This window comes from Notechis scutatus, chromosome 14 (genome assembly GCF_049901735.1).
Source record: "Notechis scutatus isolate UNSWTSFEM ecotype Mainland chromosome 14, rNotScu1.2, whole genome shotgun sequence".
Taxonomy (NCBI): Eukaryota; Metazoa; Chordata; class Lepidosauria; order Squamata; family Elapidae; genus Notechis; species Notechis scutatus.
In genome coordinates this window covers 5,595,621-5,622,289 of record NC_142022.1, presented here as the reverse complement: position 1 = coordinate 5,622,289, position 26,669 = coordinate 5,595,621, and the positions used below count along the sequence as shown (strand labels likewise).

The window sequence follows — 26,669 nt, the reverse complement described above, 5'->3', positions numbered from 1 at the left end:
TTGTGTCCCTTTCTATACAAGTGGAAAATTCCCCTTTGCACATGGGTATCATTAATAGTGGCATTTCCATAGCAGCCTCCTATAAGGTTTATCAACATCAGCTGTTTCATAGTGAGCTGTGACTGAAATACACCTTGGCCCCAGTACATAATAAGTGTTATCTATATAATTCACGCGACTTATCTATTCGGTGCTGTTTTAACTAAATTGCATTATTTGTTGGACTAAGTACAAGTTTCCTTATTAGTACTAAAACTGTGGGGCCCTTGGTACTCTCTGAGCTTGATTATTTTCTTGCAGACGTTTCATTACCCAACTAGGTAACAAAATCAGTATTAGAAGAGTGTGGAGTTTGCTGAATGGAAGAGGAGGAAGGAGAGGACGGTGACTATGGGGTCCTTGATGCTCTCTGAATTTCTCTTATCTTCTTGCAGACATTTCATGACCTAAGTAACGACATCAGTATTAGAAGGGTTTGCTGAGAGGAGGAGGAGGAGGAGGAGGAGGAGAGGAGGGAGGAGGAGGAGGAGGAGGAGGAGGAGGAGGAGAGGAGGAGGAGGAGGGAGGAGGACTCTAATTTTCTCTAATTTTCTTCCAGACATTTCATGACCCAACTAGGTAACATCTTCAGTGCGAGAAGGGAGGGGGTTTGTTTATATACAATAGCTTGGATGTGTTGATGGGAGGTGTGGTGTTTTTCCTTGATAGTTTCTTGATTAGACTGTCATTTACTGCTTGTTTGTTTGTCGGAGTTGATAGTTCCTTGATTAGGGTATTGTTAATTGCTTGATTATTTGTCTGGTATTAAGCCCTGCTTATCTGGCTGTTGATTGCTAATGAAGGATGCGGCCTGGTGTTTTGTTTCCTTTTTAGCTTGTTTATTGTCTCTACTGGAGGATGAGGAAATGTTATTTATCTCTATGTACCTGTGGATAGCAGATTTGTCTGAGTACCATGTAGAACGGAATGGGATAGAATTCTTTACTGGTCAAGTGTTCTCGGACACACAAGGAATTTGTCTCCGGTGCACAGCAGTGTCTTTTTGCACAATTTACTAGCATTTTTGGATTTAGCTCTAGGGTGCTCCGTTGCCCAGTTGAAACTACAGTTAGGTCTGGCCACGTATTGTGAAAGCTCAGAGAGAGGCAAGTTCAAAGCTGAGCTGCAAATCTTCTCTTTTAATAGTTCTAAAAATTAGTTTTTAGAGTTAATTAAAATGAGTTCTCCTGAACCCTCATATATATTTAAAAGCACAACTACAATGACATGGGAAAATACCCGAACAAAGCTGAATGCCATACATGTAAGTACCATGAAAACTTAAGAAAACATTATATATATATATATATATATATATATATATATATACACACACACACACACACACACACACACATATAAATTCTTGAGCAAACTTTCCTTTGTTTAATAACCATTTTTGTAGTATCATCCGGAAGGAATTTTTTCCCCCAGTTTCATCCCTAAAGTTTTTCTCACCCCAGGACCTCTGTGAAAAAGATACCGTCCCACTGATAGGGCACCATCGGTATAGATACCAACACATTTCCTCCAAAACAGACCTTCTACAGGCAGTCCTCGAACTTATGACCACAGCGGAGCCCTAAAATGTCTGTTGCTAAGGGAAGACAGTTCTTAAGTGAATTTGCCTCCATTTTATGGCCTTTCTTGCCACAGTTGTTACGTGAATCACTGCAGTTATCAATTTAGTAACACCGTTGTTAAGTCAATCTGGCTTCCCCATTGACAGAAGGTCGCAAAAGGGGATCGTGTGATCCTGGGACCCTGCAACCATCATAAACGCAGGTAGTCCTCGACTTACGACCACCGTTGAAGCCCAGCATCTCGTGGCTATGGGAGAAATTTGTTGAGTGAGTTTTGCCCCATTTTTACAGCTTTTCTTACCACTTTTGTTAAGCGAATCATTGCAGTTGTTAAATTAGTAATACCGTTGTTAAGTGAATCTGGCTTTTCCCCCTTGACTTTGCTTGTCAGGTCGCAAAAGGGGATCACGTGACCCCGGGGTCCTGTAACGGTCATAAATATAAACCAATTGTCAACCATCCGAATGTAAATGAAAAGACCGTGGGGATGCTGCAACCGTCATAAATGTGAAAAAAACCAACACTTTTTTTGAGTGCCGTTGTAACTTCGGTCACTAGATGAACCCTTGTAAGTTGAGGACTACCTGTACATGCCAGTTGCTGAATTTTCATCACGTGACCCTGTGGGCTGTGTGGAAAATGGTCATAAATCGCTTTCTCCAGTACCGCTGTAACTTCAAACCGTCCCTAAACGAATGGTAAGGAGGACTCCCTGCATTTCCAGGCACGAAGACAAAAACACTCAACAGATTTGTTTTTTGCAGCCATAATGCCTTTCCTGCAGTGGTGGGATTCGAATTTTTTTACTAAAGGTTCTGTGGGTGTGGCTTGGTGGGCGTGGCCATGAGACTGGGTAGGCGTGGCTTCTTTTTTTTGCTTTTTTTTGCTTTTTTGCAGCAACTCCTACCCGTTTTTTGGGCCTTCTAGGCCTCAGAGGAGCCTTGGGGGTGGGGGCGGTTTTGCTCCCATAATTTATTTTATTTTATTTGGTTTGTCAATTGCTTACAAGATAATAGGTATAAGTAAAAACATAGTTATGAATAAATGGGTACATATAAGAAAAATAAAAGAAGAATAAGAGAAACAATAGGACAGGGACGGTAGGCACGTTGAGTGCGCTTATGCACGCCCCTACAGACCTCTTAGGAAAGGGGTGAGGTCAATAGTAGACAGTCTAAGGTTAAAGTTTTTGGGGTTTGGGGAAGAAACCACAGAGTCGGGTAGAGTATTCCAGACATTGACCCCTCTGTTCTTACTGAAGTCGTATTTCCTGCAATCAAGTTTGGTGCGGTTTACTTTGAGTTTGTACCTATTTGTGTGCTCTTGTATTGTTGTGGTTGAAGCTGAAGTATTCATTGACAGGTAGGACATTGCAATGTATGATTTTATATACCATACTTAGATCGGACCGAAGGCGGCGTAGTTCTAGGTTTTCTAGGTCTAGAGTTTCAAGTCTGGCGGCATAAGGTCTTCTGCAACGAGTAGAGGAGTGGAGAACTCTTCTTGCGAAATATTTCTGGACTTTCTCAACTGTGTGGAGAAATAAGGCTCCTCTGATGCTCAGGAAGGCAAAAAAATGGAGCGGGTGGGCATCCTGAGCCATTTTTTGCCTTCCTGGGCCTCAGCAAGGGGAATCCCAACACAGCTGATCATATGTAGGGGGGAAAAAAGAAAGAGATACTTTATGCGAATGTCAGGCAGGCGGGGTGAGCGAGCATCGGGTGGGAGGGCAACCAGGTCGGGGGCGCGGCCAGCCAGAACTTACTACCAATTCAGTGACCCACGCCAAATCCTGGCAACCAGTTCGCCCGACCCGGTGCAAACCGCCACCGCTTTCCTGAATTTCACCATCGCTGTCCAATTCTACTCATGACATTTATTTGTGAAATCAAATCTTTCGACACAATCCACGTTTTGTAATGTTGACAATAATAACAAGAGCCTGGCAGGCTGGGAGCTGAGCTGCAGTAAAAAATTCCTGCCACTGCAAGCGCCAGTGCATAAAGTTTAAAATAATAATGCTTTGTTTTGTTTTCAATCACAACTTCTCATGAATACAGGAAAACAGTGAGGAAACGAAATAATGCACAGGCTGCATTCACACCAGATAATTAATTATAGGGGCTTTTCGTTGAAAGAAGAGAATTGATTGAAAATTGATTGTTTCTGGGTGTGAGGATTAAAAAGGGACAAAGAGATTGAAAAAAGAATGATAATTACACTACTGGATAGAAAGAAGGTCAGAAGACATAACATATTGTCATTCATTCTTTTTCTCTTTATCTTTCTTTTTTGTACATAGATTTTACTGCATTGAAAAATTCTAATTTATTTATGAAATTTTTATGCCACCCATCTCGCTTAGAGGCCTCTCTCTCTCTCTCTCTCTCTCTCTCTATCTATCTATATATTCTTAAGTTTTCGTGGTACTTACATGTATAGGTATTCAGCTTTGTTCAGGTATTTTCCCACATATTGTAGTTGTGCTTTTAAAGTTGTAGCAACGTTTCGGCAGAATCTCATTTGCCATCATCAGGCTTTGATTGTGTCATCTGTCAATACAGAAGTCCTGATGATGGCAGATGAGATTCTGTGAAACGTTGCTACAACTTTAAAAGCACAACTATAATGAGGTGGGAAAATACCCGAACAAAGCTGAATACCATACATACATACATACATACACACACTACACACACACGTTATATATATATATATATATATATATATATATATATATATATATATATATATATATATATATATATATATATATATATATATATATATATATATATATATATATACACATACATACATACATACATACACATACACATACATACATAATATACATATATATATATATATATATATATATATATATATATATATATAAACACACACCCACAGACATAGCTCTCCTTTTGCCATCCTATAATCCCTTAATTCAAGGTGGAGTCGGTGCAATACATATATATGTATAATTAAAACCTAGAATTTTTCAGTACACCGAAATTACATAAACCAGTAAAAGGTAGAAACTAAGGAAAAAAGAGAAAAAGAAGGGGAATGAAAACTATACACATATTTTAAAAAAAGCAGGATAAAAGCAGATAAAAGCATTTAGATAAAACAGCGGAATACGGAAGGATCATCTAGATTTGAATTGGATTACATTGGATTAACGTTTGTATGTAAACGTATACATATTATACAGGTATAATAAAAAGGGATTAATCCCCATTGATACTCATCTGTTTATTATTCTTACACGCATTTATACAAGCATTTTTAGACATGCATATTGCAATGCAGAGAAGCGCTGCCTGTATTATATACACTCACCTATTAGTCGCCTCGAATGTAAACACCCACGTGGCGTTGGCGAGGAAAGAAACATCTCGGAAACTCCGCCTCCCGAGCAGGCGATGCGTCTCTCTACAATTAGTAGATCTATGCGGACTCGAAATGCCGTTTCGGAGACGGAAATGCCGTTAAAGACGAATTTCGTCCCGACGGGAGAAACGGCGGTTTTTTGACAACTCGAGAGACCCCCGTCACCGCACCGCTCGCTTTTCACTCCGGTCCCGCTCGGGCCGGGAGGGAGCGAGGCCGAGGCCGAGGGGAGCAACGTCTGAGGGAAAGGGGGATTGGAAAGAAAGACGGGAAATCTACGTCACTTCCGCCACGCGACTAGTCTCCCCGTCGTCATGGCGGCTGAGAGCGCCGTTGCCATGGCGACCGGCAAACACGCGGAGCCGGGCTGCGGAGGCGGCGGCAGTAGCGGAGATGGTGAGACCCGCCGGAGCTTCATTTCCCCCGCTTCGCCCGAGAGACGCCGGGCTGATCGGCTCATCCGACGACGGGGTACCGTTCGACCCGTGCCTATCCCAGGAGGGCCGTTGTTAAGGAAAGCCGCCCAAGCCCCTCTGCACATGCTCAGAGACCCCCCTGCCCATTCCTTAGTACCAAATCATTGCCGCTTTTTAAAATTATTTTGAAATGAATTTATGTGTTTTTTTAACGCCCGTCTTAGCCTCAAACTTTTGCGTTGGGCAAATATCATAAATAGAAATGAATGGGTTATTAGCAGCAGGGTGTTTTAATTCTTTGATATTTCAGATAGTTTTCTTCTTTCTTTTCTTTCTTCCTTTCTTCCTCCCTTTTTCCTTCCTTCTTCTTTCCTTCCTTCTTCCTCCCTTTTCCTTCCTTCCTTCCTTCACTCACTCACTCACTCACTTGTTCATTCATTTTATTAGCCACCCATCCTACCACAGGGTAGCTCTGGGTGAATTTGGTTTAATTTAATTTCATAATTTATTTTCATAATTTAGTTTAATTTCATAATTTAATTTAATTTAATTTCATAATTTAATTTAATTTAACTTTGATGTTTTAAATGCTTTGCAGATCTGCTGTGGCTGGAAGCATTCCCCACAGGGGGAACCAAGCCAGCCAAACACTGGCTAGTTGCCTTCATAAGAGAGATAAAGATGAATTGGTTTATTTCTTGGTGGCAGAGCCAATTTGCAGAAAAGACAAGAAAAGAAAAGAAAATTTGGTTAATACAAGATTTAAGGGTTGCATTCACCTACCCATCCCTTAGCCTGCATCCAAGGATTCCCAGATTTTTCTGGATTCACACCATGCATTTTATCATAAGCTAACGAAAGAGCCTCACGTAACACGCTAATAATAATAACAACTCATAACATGGCAGAGATAACTCTGGTTGAAAAGAAGAAAGTGTGAATAATTGATATAGAAATATCAGGGGAGTAAGGGGTAAAGAATGGGACGGGATCAGAAAGCATCAAGATCTGATCATCGAAACTGAAATATTATCTCATAAACCCTAATGGTTATCTAGTGGCACACTAAGTACCATATCAAAATGAAAACTAAAAATTAAAAAAAAATTGGATGGCACTTAGAAAATCTGTGTATGGACAAGATTTCCATCTGCCAGTTGCCAAAGATGACACTGCTTAGATCCACAGATATCCTGTTTGTGCAAATGCAACATCTTTGATTCTTGGGAAGAAGGTAATGCAAATGAAGGCAGCACCTCTAAAGAACTGCCAGTTCTGATTTCCTTGGGTTGGGAACAGACCACAAATACTATTAATAATAATACTTGGGGCGGGGGGGAAGTGACTTACAACCAGTCCTCACCCTTACGCAGCGTTCCCACAGTCGCACGATCAAAATTCAGGCATTTAGCAACCGAAATGTATTTATAAAGATTGTGGCATCCTGGAGTCATATGATCAGCATTCAGGAGCTTTCCAGCTTCCAACAAGCAATGGGAGAAGGCGGATTTGCTTTACGACTGCATAATTCACTTAACAACTGCAGTGAGTTGCAAAAAAACTGGAGCGTGATTCACTTAACAACTGTCTTGATTAGCAGTAGAAATTCTGGCCTCAGTCGTGGGTCACGCTTTTAAGAAGACTCACCGAGCAACTCGGATCCATGGGTCTTTCGAACACGTGTCTTTGTATTCACACGTTCGTTCTTCCTTCCCCGCAGCCGAGCAGTGTGTGTTCGTTGGGCAGCTCGTCCAACGCTTCCTCAGCCAGATCCAGGTCTCATTCTCGCACCCGTTACCGGACCAAGGCTGCAAGTTCGGAAGTCGACGAGAGCCTCTTTGGGCTTTCCAAGGTGAGGGCAAGGAGGGTGCTGGGATCCGAGGTCTTAGAATGGAATAAGACCTGGAAGAGATGGGAATGAAATTGTTTAATGACACATTTTTAAAATCCCTCCCCATGAATTCTAGGGTGAGTTCTAGTCCCACCTTAGATATGAAAACTGGCTCAGTGACTTTGGGCCAATCACCAGGAGATGGTGAGTTCTAGTACTGGTTTAGGCATGAAAGCTGATTGGGTGACTTTGGGCCAATCACCGGGAGACGGTGAGTTCTAGTACTGGTTTAGGCACGAAAGCTGATTGGGTGACTTTGGGCCAATCACCGGGAGACGGTGAGTTCTAGTACTGGTTTAGGCATGAAAGCTGATTGGGTGACTTTGGGCCAATCACCAGGAGACGGTGAGTTCTAGTACTGGTTTAGGCACGAAAGCTGATTGGGTGACTTTGGACCAATCACCAGGAGACGGTGAGTTCTAGTACTGGTTTAGGCACGAAAGCTGATTGGGTGACTGTGGACCAATCACCGGGAGACGGTGAGTTCTAGTACTGGTTTAGGCACGAAAGCTGATTGGGTGACTTTGGACCAATCACCGGGAGAGGTGAGTTCTAGTACTGGTTTAGGCACGAAAGCTGATTGGGTGACTTTGGACCAATCACCGGGAGACGGTGAGTTCTAGTACTGGTTTAGGCACGAAAGCTGATTGGGTGACTTTGGACCAATCACCGGGAGACGGTGAGTTCTAGTACTGGTTTAGGCACAGCTGATTGGGTGACTTTGGACCAATCACCGGGAGACGGTGAGTTCTAGTACTGGTTTAGGCACGAAGCTGATTGGGTGACTTTGGACCAATCACCGGGAGACGGTGAGTTCTAGTACTGGTTTAGGCACGAAAGCTGATTGGGTGACTTTGGGCCAATCACCGAAGACGGTGAGTTCTAGTACTGGTTTAGGCACGAAAGCTGATTGGGTCACTTTGGACCAATCACCGGGAGATGGTGAGTTCTAGTACTGGTTTAGGCACGAAAGCTGATTGGGTGACTTTGGGCCAATCACCGGGAGACGGTGGGTTCTAGTACTGGTTTAGGCACGAAAGCTGATTGGGTGACTTTGGGCCAATCACCGGGAGACGGTGGGTTCTAGTACTGGTTTAGGCACGAAAGCTGATTGGGTGACTTTGGGCCAATCACCGGGAGAGGGTGAGTTCTAGTACTGGTTTAGGCACGAAAGCTGATTGGGTGACTTTGGACCAATCACCGGGAGGCGGTGAGTTCTAGTACTGGTTTAGGCACGAAAGCTGATTGGGTGACTTTGGGCCAATCACCGAAAGACGGTGAGTTCTAGTACTGGTTTAGGCACAAGCTGATTGGGTCACTTTGGACCAATCACCGGGAGACGGTGAGTTCTAGTACTGGTTTAGGCATGAAAGCTGATTGGGTGACTTTGGGCCAATCACCAGGAGACTGAATTCTAGTACTGGTTTAGGCACAAAAGCTGATTGGGTGACTTTGGACCAATCACCGGGAGACGGTGAGTTCTAGTACTGGTTTAGGCATGAAAGCTGATTGGGTGACTTTGGACCAATCACCGGGAGATGGTGAGTTCTAGTACTGGTTTAGGCACGAAAGCTGATTGGGTGACTTTGGACCAATCACCGGGAGACGGTGAGTTCTAGTACTGGTTTAGGCATGAAAGCTGATTGGGTGACTTTGGGCCAATCACCAGGAGACTGAATTCTAGTACTGGTTTAGGCACAAAAGCTGATTGGGTGACTTTGGACCAATCACCGGGAGGCGGTGAGTTCTAGTACTGGTTTAGGCACAAAAGCTGATTGGGTGACTTTGGACCAATCACCAGGAGACGGTGAATTCTAGTACTGGTTTAGGCATGAAAGCTGATTGGGTGACTTTGGACCAATCACCAGGAGACGGTGAGTTCTAGTACTGGTTTAGGCACGAAAGCTGATTGGGTGACTTTGGACCAATCACCGGGAGATGGTGAGTTCTAGTACTGGTTTAGGCACGCTGATTGGGTGACTGTGGACCAATCACCGGGAGAGGGTGAGTTCTAGTACTGGTTTAGGCACGAAAGCTGATTGGGTGACTTTGGACCAATCACCGGGAGATGGTGAGTTCTAGTACTGGTTTAGCACAAGCTGATTGGGTGACTGTGGACCAATCACCGGGAGAGGGTGAGTTCTAGTACTGGTTTAGGCACGAAAGCTGATTGGGTGACTTTGGACCAATCACCGGGAGACGCTGAATTCTAGTACTGGTTTAGGCACGAAAGCTGATTGGGTGACTTTGGGCCAATCACCGAAAGACGGTGAGTTCTAGTACTGGTTTAGGCACGAAAGCTGATTGGGTGACTGTGGACCAATCACCGGGAGAGGGTGAGTTCTAGTACTGGTTTAGGCACGAAAGCTGATTGGGTGACTGTGGACCAATCACCGGGAGAGGGTGAGTTCTAGTACTGGTTTAGGCACGAAAGCTGATTGGGTGACTTTGGACCAATCACCAGGAGAGGGTGAGTTCTAGTCCCCCTTAGGCATGAAAGGGTGACATTGAGTGGGCCAATCCCTTTTTCTCAGCCCAGCCCCACCTCACAGGGTTGTTGTTGTGAGGAAAACAGGAGGAGGAAAGTGTGTTGGATATGTTGGCCGGCTCAAGTTATTGGTAAATATAATAAAAAGTGTAATTACGCATGTTTTTCGATCCCTCCCCATGACTTTCCGAAGACATTCTGAGCATCTTTCCCTCCTTTCTAGAACGTGCAACTTTCCCGCCCTGGCAGCCCCGTTGTGATCCTTCACGATGCAGGTTCAGCAAGAGGGAAGCCCCTGGGATGGGGACGCAAGCCCGAGACCATCCGGCTTATTACTCGAGACCTCATTCGGGACCTGGTGTAAGTCCACCCGGCATCTTGTACCCCCCGACTTCCAACTCTGGCTTTACTCCTCTTCCCGTAGAGATTCTCCGCCATCCAGATCACGATTGTCCCAAAGGTGCTTTTTTTCCTCAGGAGACAATTGGACTTTCTTGTTTTTTTCTTCTTTTGAAGACATTTCGCTTCTCATCCAGGAAGCTTCTTCTGCTCTAACAGGACGGTGGGGAACGGAAGGAGTGATACTCCTTGCAGACAGTAGTCTGCCCTTTTTCCTCTGGAATTGTATAGCTAAAAGGACGACTAAGAATCTCTACAGACTTTTAGCTATATAATTTGGGGCTTTGAAGGGCGTGGGTGGAGGAATAGATTTCCAGAGGAAAAATGGCAGACTGCAGGAACCATTTGCGTCACTCAAGTGACCCCCGAGGACACAGATCAACCTCCCAGCGGCCTCAACGGCCCTCTAAAAAGGATGCAAATGACCAGCTGTCTGCGAGGAGTATAAATCCTTCCATTCTCTCACTATCCTGCCAGAGCTGAAGAAGCTTCTTGGATAAGAAGCGAAACGTCTTCGAAAGAAAAAATAAAGTCCTGTTGCCTCCTGAAAAGGCACCTTTGAGATCTCCTTTCTACAGCTCCCTCTAGGAAGCACTTGGCCGACCCATCGCCCACAGATATTTATTTATAGGCTACATTTATTTGCCGCCTGTCTCACTGTGGCGGCTGCCCTAAGTGGCTTGCAATAACAAAAAAGGAAGGAAATACAAGAGACCTCGGGTGTTTTGCAGCCTCTGGCCACATTAGGAAATCCATGTCTGGCCCACGTGAAGTCAGTTGGCAGTTAGGAAATTAAATGTAAATAAAGGTGCCGCAAGGGACGGGGAAGAAGCAGCCAAATGTATCCCTTGAGGCAAGAGGAAGAGGATTTGCACACCTGCGGCAGAAAACCGGCCGCCAGGTGAGGCCCCGTGCTCCTTCCTCCCTCAACACCTGGAACACCATCAGCAGACTTAAGTTCAGCCCGTGGGCTCAGCCTTCCACAACAGCCTCAGTTTCTCCTACCTGTCGACTCATAAAATACTTCTGTGATCTTTTAGAGTTGCCAACAGAAAGGGAGGGGGGAAGCAGTAGGCAGCTTGCATTCCATAAATGTTTTCAAAGATAGTTTCTAGGTGACCGAAGTTTCTGCAGCACAAAATTCTAACTGGAGAGCACGATTGATGATGACTCTGGGCTATGGAGGTGTCCCATTGGAGAATATGAATTATGATACACCCAGGGGTGGAGGGAAAACCAGGGTCAAGGGTGACAGTGAACGATGTGCCTCAGAGTCGGCTACACCCAGGCAGTGCCAGCATGGTTACTCCTAATAAATCCTCTTTAAGTTTTGGAAGTTTGGCTCGAGACTCATGATTTAAATGGGGGGGGTCACTGCCGGAGCCCTGACCCTATGGCTGCTTGGGGAAATGAATTGCCCCGATCACCTGTTACGTCCGGTTTTTTTCAGCCATTTCAAACGGCCTTCTGACAAGCGGTTGTAAGGTCGAGGACTCCCTGCCTGTTTCTGACTGCTCAACCCCGAGCATCTCTGGATTGAGAGATGCTGAGGACGAAATGTTAAATGAGAAGGTCCACTCTGGATAAAACAAAAGGAGTCCTCAACTTATGACAGCTCGCTTTAGTGACCGTTCAAAGCTACGACGTTGCTGAAAAGGAGTGAGCTACGACCATTTTTTTCCCCCGCACTTAACGGCTGTTGAAGCATTCCCTGTGGTTAATGTGATTTATGCTTGGAGGCTTAGCCACTGGCTCATATTTATGATGGTCGCAGCGTCTCCCAGGAGGGTGTCACGTGATCCCCTTTGGCGACCTTCCGATGAGCAAGCCAGATTCACTTAACAACCATGTTGCCAATTTAACAACTGCAGTGATTCACTTAACAACAGTGGCAAGAAAGGTAGTGAAATAGCAAAATGCATTTAATAACTGTCTCGCATGACGTAAATTTTGGGCTCCGTTGTGGTCGTAAGGTGAGGACAAGCTATATTTGATGGATTTTGTCCCTCCTAGTTGCAATGCTTGGCTGATTCTGGCTTTCTCCATCCCCCCCCCCCCCCAGCGTCCCCACGGTGGATCCCTCAGGAGAATCTCTGATCATCAGCCCTGAGGATTTTCGGCGGATTAAGGAATCCTCTCGAGTCCTGACGAAGGAGGAACAGGAGGCCCAGCAAGCGGTTGCCAGGGCAGAGCGAGAAGCCACCATTGTAAGTCTGTTAAAAAAAAAAAATCACCTCGGGGGGGGGGTTGGGCTAGAAGACCTCTGAGGTGCCCTTCCAACTCTGTTGCTCTGCATTTTCTCTTTCTGAGCAGCCCAACCAAAGATCTTTTTTTTTTTAACTCGCCTCCGAAAAACGAGGCTTACACAGAAAGCCCCTCAAAACTTCCCCAAGAACCGACCACAGGCAGTCCTCGACTTACAACTGCGATCCAGGCCAAATCTTTCTGTTGCTTAGAGAGGCGTTCGTTTAAGTGAGTTTTGCAACCTTCCTTGCCACGACTGTCAAGCGAATCCCTGCAGTCGTTAGATCAGTCGCACGGTTGGGAAAGCGATTCTGGCTCCCCCATTGATTTTTTCCTTGTCAGAAGGTCACAAAGGGGCAACGGCCATAAGTATGAACCCGTTGCCAAGCATCTTACTTTTCATCCCCTGGACCACGAGGTGCTGCTAAGTGTGAAAAACCGTCATAAATCGCTTTTTCAGCCCCGTTGTAACTCTGAGTGGTCATGAAATGAACTGCTGTTTAAGTTCAGGACTACACATATAGCTGAGATTGCAGTGATGCTCCTTCAAAGGGACTTGCCAATTTTTGGAGTCAATCAATCAGAATAGAGCTGGAAAGGGACCTTGGAGGTCTTCTAGTCCAGCCCCCTGCTGAAGCAGGAGAGTCTATCCCATTCCAGACAAGAGGCTATCCAATCTCTTCTTAAGAACCTCCAGCGATGGAGCACTTACAACTTCTGGTGGCAAGCTGCTCCGCTGGTGAATTGTCCTCCCTGTCAGAAATTTTCTCCTTAGTTCCAGGTTGGATCTTCCTTTAATTAACAGAATAGCAATATAACAAGAGTCGGAAGGGAGATCGAAGGTCATTTAGTCCAACCTCCCGCTCGAACAGGACACAACGCCAGTCCAGACAAAGCATTGTCCAAACTCTTCTTGGAAGCCTCCAGTGATGGAGAACATCCGCAGCTTCTGGTGGCGAGCAGTTCCACTGGTTAATGGTCCTCACTGTCAGGAAATTCCTCCTTAATCCCAAGATGCTTCTCTCCTTGGTCAATTTCCATCCGTTGTTTCTTGTCCTGCCTTCAAGGTGCTTTGGAGAATAATTTGACCTCCCTTTTTTGTGGCAGCCCCTCAAATACCAGAACGATTCCCCCCTCCCCCCCACCCCCCGGCCTTCAATCATCCTAGCTGCTCTTCTCTGCACTTTTTTTTCCCCAAAGTCTCACCCTCTTTTTATGTAATATGGTGAGCAAAACTGGATGCATTATTCCAGCTGTGGCCTTACTAAGGGTTTATAAAGCAATATTAATACTTCACGTGATTTTGATTCTATGCTTCTGTTGATGCAACCTGGGATTGTAATTACCTTTTAAGTGACTGTCGTATTTAAGTGATTGTCATCTGGAGTCAGTCACTTTGAGCTGTTTAACATCTCCAAACCCACAGAGACTCCTCCACTCCCCAAGACCCTGGCTTTCTTTCTTTCTTTCTTTCTTTCTTTCTTTCTTTCTTTCTTTCTTTCTTTCTTTCTTTCTTTCTTTCTTTCTTTTTCTTCCTTCCTTCTTTCTTCCTTCCTTCCTTCCTTCTTCCTTCCTTCCTTCTTTCTTTCTTTCTTTCTTTCTTTCTTTCTTTCTTTCTTTCTTTCTTTCTTTCTTTCTTTCTTTCTTTCTTTCTTTCTTTCACCAAGGAACAAAGCCTGTTTTGGGCCTCTCCCGTTTCCCATTTTCAAAACCTTCTCTGAGCTGTCAGGAAGCTAATTGGCAGGTTATTCCCAAGCGGCTTGATGTTGCTCTCCGCCGCATTCCTCCGCGCTCAATCATCACTCATTGTAGCGTTGGTATAAATGTTTGTTTATTCCAGACTGTAGTGAAGTGGAAACAACTTTGACGGCAAGTTAAATAAGAAAGAAGGTGGTGATTATCGTGTTTTTAAGTGGGGAGGCAATTAAAGTAAACTAAAGTATGGTGTCCTGCCACCAATAAGCAGTAATTTGGCAGATGAATAATATTTCACATTGGCCGATATTCCTGGTTGAGCTTCAAATACGTCCCATCTAAATTAGATTTGTTGAATTGTGTTCCCTTCTTTTCTTCTTCTTTTTTCTTTACTTCTACATCTGTCTCTCTATGTCTCTGCCTGCCTGCCTGCCTGCCTGCCTGCCTGCCTATCTATCTATCTATCTGTCTGTCTATCTATCTATCTATCTATCTATCTATCTATCTATCTATCTATCTTTCTTTTTTCTTTCTTTCTTTCTTTCTTTCTTTCTTTCTTTCTTTCTTTCTTTCTTTCTTTCTTTCTTTCTTTCTTTCTATACCTACCTACCTACCTACCTATTTATCTATTGTCTATCTATTGCCTATCATCTATTTACCCACCTACCTACCTACCTAATATCTCTATCCATTTCTCTCTTGTATGTCTGCCTATCCATCTACATTTATCCATCTATGTCCTCATCTATTAATCTATGTACCTCTTTACCTCTTTATCTCTATATCCCTCATCTCTTTATCTCTTAATCTATTTCTATTTATCCATTTCTATCTATCATCTATCTATCTCCTCATCTATCTTTTAAACTATCTCTTAATCTATCTCTATCCATCTCTATCGGACAGAATGAGATGGATAAATAGACATAGATTAAGAGGTAGATTAAAGGACAGATGAGGAGGTAAATAGATGGGTCCATCCCTCTCAAAGGAGAGGGACCTAGGAGATAGATAGATAGATAGATAGATAGATAGATAGATAGATAGATAGATAGATAGATAGATAGATAGAAGAGAAAGATGTAGATATATACAATGAGATAGATAGATAGATAGATAGATAGATAGATGATAGATAGATAGATAGATAGATAGATAGATAGATAGATAGATAGAAGAGAAGATGTAGATATATACAATGAGATAGATAGATAGATAGATAGATAGATAGATAGATAGATAGATAGATAGATAGATAGATAGATAGATAGATAGATAGATAGATAGAAGAGAAAGATGTAGATATATACAATGAGATAGATAGATAGATAGATAGATAGATAGATAGATAGATAGATAGATAGATAGATAGATAGATAGATCCCTCTCAAAGCCCCTCTTTTGGGCGAGTTTTGGTTGAGTTTTGTCTTCCAAGATAAGGTAGGTGCCAATGATGAAGAAACATAATTTTCCCAGTTCTTTTTTTCCCTCTAATCAATTTTGGTGCATCATTTAACTTGCTCTCAGTCTGACTTCATTGTCGATCTTGTCAATTATGATCCTGGCAAGAAGGATTTCCTTGAAACAGGGCAGGTCCACCCGCCCAAAAGGAAAGCGGAGGCGTTTTTCCCGGTATGAGTTCCAGGCTGCGAACCCCAAGTCGAGGGGGCTCACCCAAACAGCTTCCTCGTCTCCTCGCCCACAGGTGGCCGTGAACGAGCGGAAGAAATCCATGAAGCTGAAGGAGATCCTACGGAAGAAAAACGAGAAGCTCAACGACCTGGAAGAGGAGGCCAAGAAACGAGCTCAGTACCTCTTAGACCGGGCGAACAACCTCCGGATGGAGCAGGAAGACGAGATCAAAACGCTCGGCGAGGTGGGCAGGAGGAAGGGGCCTTGTGAGGTCATCCAGTCCAACGTCTGAATTTTGATCACACATCCGTGGGGATGCTGCAAAGCTGGGGGGGGGAAAGTCCCTTTTTTTCGGTGCCACTGTAACTTTGGTCACTAAGCGAACCGTTTGTAAGTTAAGGGCCTACCGTCTCTCTTGGGCAGATTATCCTCGAAGCCAAGTGCCACGCCATCCGGGACGCTCAAATCCTGGAGAAGAAGCAGATCGACAAGGAGATGAGTGGGGAGGAGATGAGAGTAGACCACCTGATGGAGGTCGAGAGGCAGAAGGCCAACCAGATGCAGGATGAACTGGAACGGAAGAGGAAAGAAGAACTGTACAGGTGAAGGAACCAACTTTGCTCTTCTTTCTAGCCAGGATCTGGCGCAAGCCTGCCAATCCATAGCCGTAGCAGTAGCGCTTAGGCTTATATACCACTTTACAGTGCTTTACAGCCCTCTCAAAGCGGTTTTCTGATTAAACAAGACTTTATTTCATCCCACGTTTAAAAAAATAAATAAAAAATGCCTCCACATCCCGCCATATCGTACTACAAGGACTGGGGAGGAAACGTCAGGCGTGAGATGAAATCTCTCGCCGAGAAAGTCAAAGAGGACTGCAGCCCCTAGAAGAGTCTGTGTCAAACTGGCCAACGTTAAGAGGGGGTGGACTTCAACGCCCAGAATTCCCCAGCTGGCCTGCTTGGTGCAGACGTCTTTAAAGTGTGCTGGCGTGGGACTTCTGGGAGTTGAAGTCCACCCATCTTAATGTATGCTTGCCAGGGAATTCTGGACGTTGAAGTCCACCTATTTTAAAGCATGTAGATGGGGAATTCTGGGAGTGGAAGTCCACCCATCTTAACGTATGCTTGCCAGGGAATTCTGGGGGTGGAAGCCACCTATTTTAAAGCATGCAGATGGGGAATTCTGGGAGTTGAAGTCCACCTATTTTAAAGCATGTAGATGGGGAATTCTGGGAGTCGAAGTCCACCTATTTTAAAGCATGTAGATGGGGAATTCTGGGAGTCGAAGTCCACCTATTTTAAAGCATGTAGATGGGGAATTCTGGGAGTGGAAGTCCACCTATTTTAAAGCATGTAGATGGGGAATTCTGGGAGTGGAAGTCCACCTATTTTAAAGCATGTAGATGGGGAATTCTGGGAGTCGAAGTCCACCTATTTTAAAGCATGTAGATGGGGAATTCTGGGAGTCGAAGTCCACCTATTTTAAAGCATGTACATGGGGAATTCTGGGAGTGGAAGTCCACCTATTTTAAAGCATGTAGATGGGGAATTCTGGGAGTTGAAGTCCACCTATTTTAAAGCATGTAGATGGGGAATTCTGGGAGTCGAAGTTCACCTATTTTAAAGCATGCAGATGGGGAATTCTGGGAGTTGAAGTCCACCTATTTTAAAGCATGCGGATGGGGAATTCTGGGAGTTGAAGTCCACCTATTTTAAAGCATGCGGATGGGGAATTCTGGGAGTGAAAGTTTACCCCTCTTAAAGCATGCAGGCTGGGGGATTCTGGGAGTGGAAGTCCACCAATTTTAAAGCCTGCAGATGAGGAATTCTGGGAGTCGAAGTCCAGACATCTCAAAGCCCATTAGCTGGGGAAATCTGGGAGTTGGCAAGCGGCTTCCCTGGAGCCCCCCGCTTCTCTCTCTCATCTTGTCTAGGGGAAGGCGCCACCTCATCGAACAGATCGAGAAGAACGAGGAAATGCGAGCGATGAAGGCTGAGCAACGTGACCAAGAGGCCCAGGACATGCTGGAGTACCTGGAACGGCTGCAGTTTGAAGATGAGAGGGTGAGGCCCAGAAGCAAATGGGGAGAGGAATGAGGTCTAGTCCCGCTAGGAAAGCCGGCTGGGTGACTTTGGGCCAATCACTGGGAGACGGTGAGTTCTAGCACTGTTTTAGGCACGAAAGCCCACTGGGTGACGTTGGGCCAGTCCCTTTTTCTCAGCCCAGCCCACCTCACAGGGTTGTTGTGAGGAAAATAGGAGGAAGAAGCTATATGGATATGTTCGCCACCTCGAGTTATTTGTAAACATAATAAAGGCGGGATACAAATAAATGTGTCAATAAACAAGGGGGGGTCTCAAGCAAAGTTAGAAGCAAGCAGGAAAACCCTTATGAAGCAGGCTGAGATGGAACTGCAGACTGTGGGTTGTGGTCGATTTTTTCAGGCTAGGTGGAAAGAAAACTCGTAAACCTGTCATTGCACGGTTTATCTGAATTTTCAAGGGAAATGGCATCACCAGATGATAAGAGACTTTAGGACAGACGAGGACCTGTCATGAGGTCTGTCTGTCTGTCTTTTTCTTTGTTTCTTTCTTCTTCTTTCTTTCTTGCTTGCTTGCTTGCTTGCCTTCTTTCTCTCTCTTCCTTTCTTCTCTTCCTTCCTTCCTTTTTCTTTCTTTCTCTTCCTTCTTTCTCTTCCTTCTTTTTTTCTTCCTTTCTTCTTTCTTTCTTTCTTTCTTTCATTCTTTCTTTCTTTCTTGCTTGCTTGCTTGCTTGCTTGCCTGCCTGCCTGCCTGCTTGCCGCCTGCCTTCTGCTTCTCTTCCTTTCTTCTCTTCCTTCCTTCTTTTTCTTGCCTTTCTTCTTTCTTTCTTGCTTTCTTTCTTTCCTTTCTTTCCTTTCTTTCTTTCTTTCTTTCTTTCTTGCTTGCTTGCTTTTTGCCTTTCTTTCTGCCTGCCTTCTGTCTCTCTTTCTTCCTCTCTTCCTTCCTTTCTTTCTTTCTCTTCCTTCTTTCTCTTCCTTCCTTCTTTTTCTTTCTTTCTTTCTTTCTTTCTTTCTTTCTTTCTTTCTTTCTTTCTTTCTTTCTTTCTTTCTTGCTTTCTTGCTTGCTTGCTTGCTTGCCTGCCTGCCTTCTTTCTCTCTCTTCCTTTCTTCTCTTCCTTCCTTCTTTTTTCTTCCTTTCTTCTTTCTTTCTTTCTTTCTTTCTTTCTTTCTTTCTTTCTTTCTTTCTTTCTTTCTTTCTTTCTTTCTTGCTTGCTTGCTTGCTTGCCTGCTTGCTTGCCTGCCTGCCTTCTGTCTCTCTTTCTTCCATCTCTTCCTTCCTTTTTCTTTCTTTCTCTTCCTTCTTTCTTTCTTCCTCTCTTCTTTCTTTCTTTCTTTCTTTCTTTCTTTCTTTCTTTCTTTCTTTCTTTCTTTCTTTCTTTCTTTCTTTCTTTCTTTCTTTCTTTCTTTCTTTCTTTCTTTCTGTCTTTTTCTTTCTTGCCTGCCTGCCTTCTTTCTCTCTTCCTTCCTTCCTTCCTTCCTTCCTTCCTTCCTTCCTTCCTTCCTTCCTTCCTTCCTTCCTTTCTAATCTTCTCTAGGAAATGGAACGCCGTAGGTTGGAACGCTCGAGGATCCAGGCCGAGATCCGGAACATCAACGACGAAAACCAGAGACGCAAAGAGGAGAAGCTGAACCAGGAGAGGATGGCCGACATGCGGGTGTTGGAGTACCAGCGACAGAAAATGGTACGGTGTGTGAGTCGCTGGAAGCCGCCCAGCCCTCCTAGACGTCGACGGCTTCTCCCAATGAACCATGTCCCCCAAAGACACACACACACACACACACACACACACATGGTTGGGAAAGCTCGATGGGGTCTTTTCTGGAGTGGCTCCCAGGGGGCGGAATTCCCTTCCCACCAAAGGTGCTGAGGTGAAAAACAAAACCCACAGATTTTTCTCCTGCTCGAGCAGGGGGTTGGGCTAGAAGACCTCCAAGGGCCCTTCCAATGTGGCCCGCAGTGTCATCTTTGGAGACTTAGACAATTTTTTTGCAGTCCTAGTCTATCATTTGCTGCAGTCTCGTGAGTGGGGAGAAGGTTCACCCCACTTGGCGCTCTAGGGTTGTGTTGGGACGAGAACTCCCAGAATTGCATTGGGAGCTGGGAGCTGGGGAGTTTTGGGCATTGCAGTCCAACTGGCCCCCCCAAGCCCATGAAGGGGTTCAACGTATTCTCCCAAAGACCTGAGGTCAGGACAGTTAGCAACAGGTGGAACGATCGTTAAAAGAGAAATCCCATCCTGGAACGAAGGAGAATTTTCCTGAGTGGGAGATCAGAGTGGGCGGAGGGGCAGGTTGGACTAGATGACCTACAAGGCCCCTTCCAACTCTTGATTTATCCCTTAATCTGTTAACTCTGTTGTTCCTTTCTCCCTGAATGCAGGCACGGGAAGCCGAATTCGAGGCCGAGCAGGAGAAGACCCGCCGGGAGAAGGAAATGGAGACAGCCCGTCTGCGGGCCCTACAGGAAAAAGCCCAGGATCACCAAGCGGAACAGGTACGGTTTGATATTGGGGGTCTTCCCCCTCGATTACCCATGCTTGACCACCCAAAGGGGGCAGGGGTGGGCTTCCAAAAGTTTTAGCGACGGGTTCTCTGCCCGGTTGCTGGGTGGGCGTGGCCATCGGTGGGTGTGGCCTAGTTGGCCTCCTGCACCACAGCAAGAAGGGGGGCGTTTTTGCCCTCCCCAGGCTCCTGAGGCTTCCCTTGAGCCTCCGGGACAGCGAAAACGGAGCTGACGTCGCAACGATACGGTTGCAATCTCGGGGCTCTGAGACTGCAGCCGATATCTTCGCCCCCTGGTCGGTCCAAACGGACCTAAACCGTCCCGTAGAGACGGTGATAGTGAAGGGCACATCCTGTGGATCCCAGGGACACCGCAAAGTCCCTGGTCGATTCAGGAGAAGCCCTTTTTGCCGGCGGCGGAGAGGCAGCCATTAAAGCTGCTGAAGTTGGGACAGCTCCGGAACGGAAGAAACTGAAAGAGAAAGTGTGTCGGCTCGGTGATAACTTTTTTTTTACCAATATTCTGAGATTTGAAAGGAGGCTCTGCATCCAAAACGGGCCACGTGGGGACTCCTGGGAGGGGCGGGACCAGCCAGGAGTGGGATTTGGGCAGGGGTGGGATTCAAATTTCTTAACAACCAGTTCTGTGGGGCGTGGCCTAATTTGTGGGCGTGGCTTGGTGGTCATGTGACCGGCTGGGGGTGGCTTGTATGTAAATATTGTAAATATTTGTGTAAATATTGAATTTTTTTATAAAAAAGAGCAACTTTTACCTAAAACCAAGGCCAAGCAGGCAGGCAGATTGAGTTGCTCGCAGAATCACAGATTCCCTTAGAGATCTATTGTTCTGCAATCTGCTATCTGAGTCTGCACTGAAAAATAGAAGCTTCAGTCCTAAGGAAGGTTCAGCTCTGCTTTTAGATTAGCTAGACAGCAAGAAATCCAATGATTTCCAGCACAGCAGAACAGCTGATGCCTGAGGGGGAAAAAAGGAAAAAATAGCAACTTACCAAATGCAGGCAAGTTTGATGGCACGCATGCCAGGTAAAGAGTAAGTGGGCAGGGAGGGGAGAGGACCAGCCCGTGGCACGATTTGCCGGTTCTCCGAACTGGGCAGAATCCTAACAACCGGTTCTATAGAACTGGTCCGATCAGGTAGAATCCCACCCCTGGATTTAGGGGTTTTCTGAATTGCACAGAATCTTAATTAGAGAGTAAGACCACACCTAGAGTCCTGCATCCATTTTTGGTCAACACACTATAAAAAAGGAGGCTGAGACTCTGGAAAGAGTGCAGAGAAGAGCAACCAAGAGGATTAGTGCACTGGAGGCTAAATATATATATATATAAAGAACCGTTGCAGGAATTGAGTGTGTCAAGTCTAATGAAAAGGAAGGACCAGGGGTGACATGATAGCAACCTTCCAGTGTTTGAGGGGCTGCCACAAAGAAGAAGAAGGGGTCAAATTATTCTCCAAAGCACTTGAAGGAAGAACAAGAAGCAACAGATGGAAACCAATCCAGGAGAGAAGTGAGCTGGAATTCAGGAGAAACTTCCTAACAGTGAGGACAATTAACCAGTGGAACAGCTTGCCACCAGGAATTGTGGGTGCTCCATCGCTGGAGGTTCTTTAAGAAGAGGCTGGACAGACACTTGTTTGAAATGGTATAGGATCTCCTGCTTGATCAGGGGGCTGGATTGGAAGACCTCCGAGGTTCCTTCCAACTCTTGTCCTTCTCTTATTCTCTGCCCCTCCAGCACGCCCTGAGGGCCAAGCGCAACCAGGAGGCCACCGAGCGCGAGTGGCGGCGGAAGGAGAAGGACGCCGTGCAGAAGAAGCTGCAGACGGAAGCCATGTTGAAACAGAGCCGGTTGGAGCAGGTGGCACAGAAGGAGCACAGTTTGGCCATCCAAGTGCAGCGCGACCGGGCAGAATTCGAAAGGATTGTCAGGTGGGGGACGGGGTCACCTTGCTGTAATTTTTTTTTCCTTTGGTCCTGGTGGGAATAAACCCTGAGGAGGAGGGAAGGATTGGTCTAATTTTAGCGTTTCTTGACCTCTGTAACTTTAAGAAGTGTGGACTTCAACTCCCAGAATTCCCCAGATAATCGTACTGGTTGGGGAATTCTGGGCATTGAAATCCATACATCTTAGAGTTGCTAAGAAACATGATATTAGAAACATTTTTAAAAGGTTGGACTTCAACTCCCAGAATTCCCCAGGCATGTTAGCTAGAGAATTCTGGGAGTTGAAATATGCACATCTTAACTTCAACTCCCAGAATTCCCCAGGCATGTTAGCTAAGGAATTCCCCATGTTATCTAGGGAATTCTGGGAGTTGAAATATGCACATCTTAACTTCAACTCCCAGAATTCCCCAGACATGTTAGCTAGAGAATTCTGGGAGTTGAAATATGCACATCTTAACTTCAACTCCCAGAATTCCCCAGACATGTTAGCTAAGGAATTCCCCATGTTATCTAGGGAATTCTGGGAGTTGAAATATGCACATCTTAACTTCAACTCCCAGAATTCCCCAGGCATGTTAGCTAGGGAATTCCCCATGTTAACTAGAGAATTCTGGGAGTTGAAATATGCACATCTTAACTTCAACTCCCAGAATTCCCCAGGCATGTTAGCTAAGGAATTCCCCATGTTAACTAGAGAATTCTGGGAGTTGAAATATGCACATCTTAACTTCAACTCCCAGAATTCCCCAGGCATGTTAGCTAGGGAATTCCCCATGTTATCTAGGGAATTCTGGGAGTTGAAATATGCACATCTTAACTTCAACTCCCAGAATTCCCCAGACATGTTAGCTAAGGAATTCTGGGAGTTGAAATCCACACATCTTAGAATTGTTAAGGTTGAGAAACATGATACTAGATGCATTTTAAGAAGGCTCGACTTCAACCCACACGCTGGCTGGGGAATTCTGGGAGTTGAAGTCCTCACCCCTTAAAATTTGATAAACCCCAATCTCGGCAGATCGTTTCAGAGGACGGATAATCATTTGTGAAATGGGAATTTTGCATCCGTCTTCGTCTGCCCTGAAGCAAACTTAACTGTTCAAGGATAGCAGAACTATGCTTGCTTTTTAGGGCCAAAAATATAAATTTATATGCTCTTAATGAGCCACGGTGCTGCAGTGGTTAGAGGGCGGTACTTCAGGCTCCTTCTGCTGACTGCCAGCTGCCTGCAATTTGGCAGTTCAAATCTCAGCAGGCTCCAGGTTGACTCAGCCTTCCGTCCTTCCGAGGTGGGTAAAATGAGGACTGTTGGGGGCAAGAGACTGGCTCTGTAAACCGCTTAGAGAGAGCCGTAAAAGCACCGTGAAGCGGCATATAAGTGTAAGTGCTATTGCTAATTTGGGCTAAGTCCTATTGGGTCCCACCCATTGGCATCGCGATGAATTCGTTGTCACACGTCAGTTTCGGATTGGGAAGGGGGGAAATTCAGTTAGATCCTCAAACCAGGCAGGCTGGCAAGAGTCATCGATGACGAAATGGATGATCAGCAGGTTGAATAAGATTGACTTTTCCCTTCTATGGGGAAACGTTGTAAAAATAAGCCCGTGGATCCTCCCAGGGCATTGGGTTCAACTAACTGGGGGAGGGAGGAGGCAGAGAAGGTCTCCCTCTCCCCCCCAAAAAATACATTATGGGTAGTTATCGACTTAAAAACCGTTCATTTTAATAACCAAAGTTACCACGACACTGAGAAAAAGCGACCTACGGCCGTTTTTCACACTTACGACCGTTGCAGCTTCCCCCATAGTCACAGGGACGAAATATCAGAGGCTTGGCAACTCAGGTTTATGACAGTTAAGAGGGTCCCGGGGTCACATGATCCCCTTTGGCGACCGACGGACGAGCCAAGTCCACGGGGAAGCCAGGTTCACTTAACGTTACTGACTTAACAACCGCAGTGATTCACTTAACAACCGTGGCAATGAAGGTCGTAAACTGGGCCACACTCACTTGGGAACGGTCACCCTGGGCTCCCTTGTGGCCATAAGTGGAGGTTCTCCGTCCCCCGGGTAGACCGGAGGTGGTTTTCAGCCAGTCCTGGAGAACCGGTAGCGGAAATTTTGAGTCGTTTGGAGAACCGGCCAATCCCGCCTCTGACTGGCCCCGCCCCCATATCTATTCTCCGCCTCCCATCGAGTCCCAGCTGATTGGCCGGGTCTTCCTTGGTTGCCCTGCATAGGAGAACAGAGCTGGAAAGCAGGTTAGTGGGGTGAGGATGGAAGGGGGATTTTGCAGTATCCTTTCCTCTGCCACGCCCACCAAAGCCACGCCCACCAAAGCCACGCCCACAGAACTGGTAGTAAAAAAAACATTGAACCCCACCGCTGGGGTCGACCTTCTCTTTAAGTCCTCGCTCGCTGCCAGGCTGTCTTTCAGCGCCCGCCGCTTCTCTCTCTCCTCCCCCAGGATCCAGCGGGAGCAGATCGAGAAGGAGCGAAAGGAGCACGAGCGCCGGGTGGCCCTCCAGATGACCCACGCGGATGAGCTCCGGCGCCAGGTGCGGGAACACCAGCAAAAGCAGGTGCAGGAGCGCATCGCCATCTTCGAAGAGGGCAAGCGCCTGAAGGAGGAGGCCCGACGGCGGAGCGACCGCCTGAACGAGATCAAGAGAAGGAAGCTGGACGAGCTGCGGTAAGCGCGACCGACTCCCGGAGACAATGGGAACGTTCAGGTTTAAACACAGAGGGAAGGGACCTTGGAGGTCATCCAATCCAACCCACCCACCTCACCCCACCCCCGGCCAATTGGCGGCTGCTACTCAGGATGGTGCCGGAATGGTATGTGGTACCTTTCATTGGGTCCGTCATCCATCTCAACGGTCGCAAAGCAGCCAGCCTTAAGTCGAGGGCTGCCTTGCGTGTTGTCCCTCCATGAGGACTAGGCCCTTGTTTCAGCCGTTGGTGAAATTTCTCCTCCTCCTTTCTCTCTCCACAGGGCCGCCGGGCTGCCTGAGAAATACTGTATGCAGGTGGAACGCAAAGCTTTCGTTCAGTCCATCCACTGAGCCGCAGGGACGGTTTTTGACTAGTTAACCCTCAACGTGTAGCCTAGAGTTTTATTTTCTTATCCTTACTTGAATAGATCTATTTCTGGATGGCTCGCTGTGCAGCTCATTCTTTCGTTCATTCCAAACGTTTAAGGTGCACGAAAATGCCAGGTGTTGTTTTTATTTTTTTATTTTTATTATCTTTTTATTTTATTTATTTTATTTTATTTATTTTATTATTTTATTTTAGTATTTTATGCATTTTATTTTAGTATTTTATTTCAGTATTTATTGTTTTTTTGTAATTTAGTATTATTTTATTTTAGTATTATTTTATTTTAGCATCTTAATATTTTAGCATTTGATTATTTTATTATTTTATTTTATATTTTTAATATCCTAATTTTTTATTATTTTTACAAATAACTCAAGGCAGCAAACATATCAAAATATTTCTTCCTTTCTGCCTTTCATACCTAAGGCGGGACTAGAACTCACCGTCTCCTGGTGATTGGCCCAAAGTCACCCAGCTGCCTTTCACACCTAAGGCGGGACTAGAACTCACTGTCTCCTGGTGATTGGCCCAAAGTCACCCAGCTGCCTTTCATACCTAAGGCGGGACTAGAACTCACTGTCTCCTGGTGATTGGCCCAAAGTCACCCAGCTGCCTTTCATACCTAAGGCGGGACTAGAACTCACTGTCTCCTGGTGATTGGCCCAAAGTTACCCAGGTAGTTTTCATACCTAGTGCTGGACTAGAACTCACCGTCTCCTGGTGATTGGCCCAAAGTCACCCAGCTGCCTTTCACACCTAAGGCGGGACTAGAACTCACTGTCTCCTGGTGATTGGCCCAAAGTCACCCAGCTGCCTTTCATACCTATGGCAGGACTAGAACTCACTGTCTCCTAGTGATTGTCCCAAAGTCACCCACCTGGCTTTCACATCTAAGGTGGGACTAGAACTCACCGTCTCCTGGTGATTGGCCCAAAGTCACCCAGCTGCCTTTCACACCTAAGGCGGGACTAGAACTCACTGTCTCCTGGTGATTGGCCCAAAGTCACCCAGCTGCCTTTCATACCTAAGGCGGGACTAGAACTCACCGTCTCCTAGTGATTGACCCAAAGTCACCCAGCCAGCTTTCATGTTTAAGGCAGGACTAGAACTCACCGTCTCCTGGTGATTGGCCCAAAGTCACCCAGCTGCCTTTCACACCTAAGGCGGGACTAGAACTCACTGTCTCCTGGTGATTGGCCCAAAGTCACCCAGCTGCCTTTCATACCTATGGCAGGACTAGAACTCACTGTCTCCTAGTGATTGTCC

General features: G+C 45.7%; 1 protein-coding gene across 2 annotated transcripts; it reads left to right on the top strand.

Moving 5' to 3' along the window:
- The first annotated feature begins 5,055 nt into the window (after positions 1-5,055).
- CFAP45 (cilia and flagella associated protein 45) lies at positions 5,056-25,456 on the top strand. Of its 2 annotated transcripts, none has more exons than XM_026689733.2 (12): positions 5,056-5,417; positions 7,158-7,289; positions 10,040-10,176; positions 12,278-12,422; positions 15,860-16,030; positions 16,210-16,388; positions 17,723-17,852; positions 19,366-19,512; positions 20,211-20,324; positions 22,091-22,284; positions 24,769-24,993; positions 25,297-25,456. In XM_026689733.2, exons 1-12 carry the CDS (start codon positions 5,415-5,417, stop codon positions 25,364-25,366), a joined length of 1,647 nt encoding a protein of 548 aa, XP_026545518.1. In that variant the 5' UTR covers positions 5,056-5,414; the 3' UTR covers positions 25,367-25,456. The 2 variants fall into 2 exon arrangements, with proteins under 2 accessions (XP_026545518.1, XP_087799692.1); XM_087943566.1 differs by having other exon boundaries at positions 5,100-5,492.
- Positions 25,457-26,669: the final 1,213 nt, after the last annotated feature.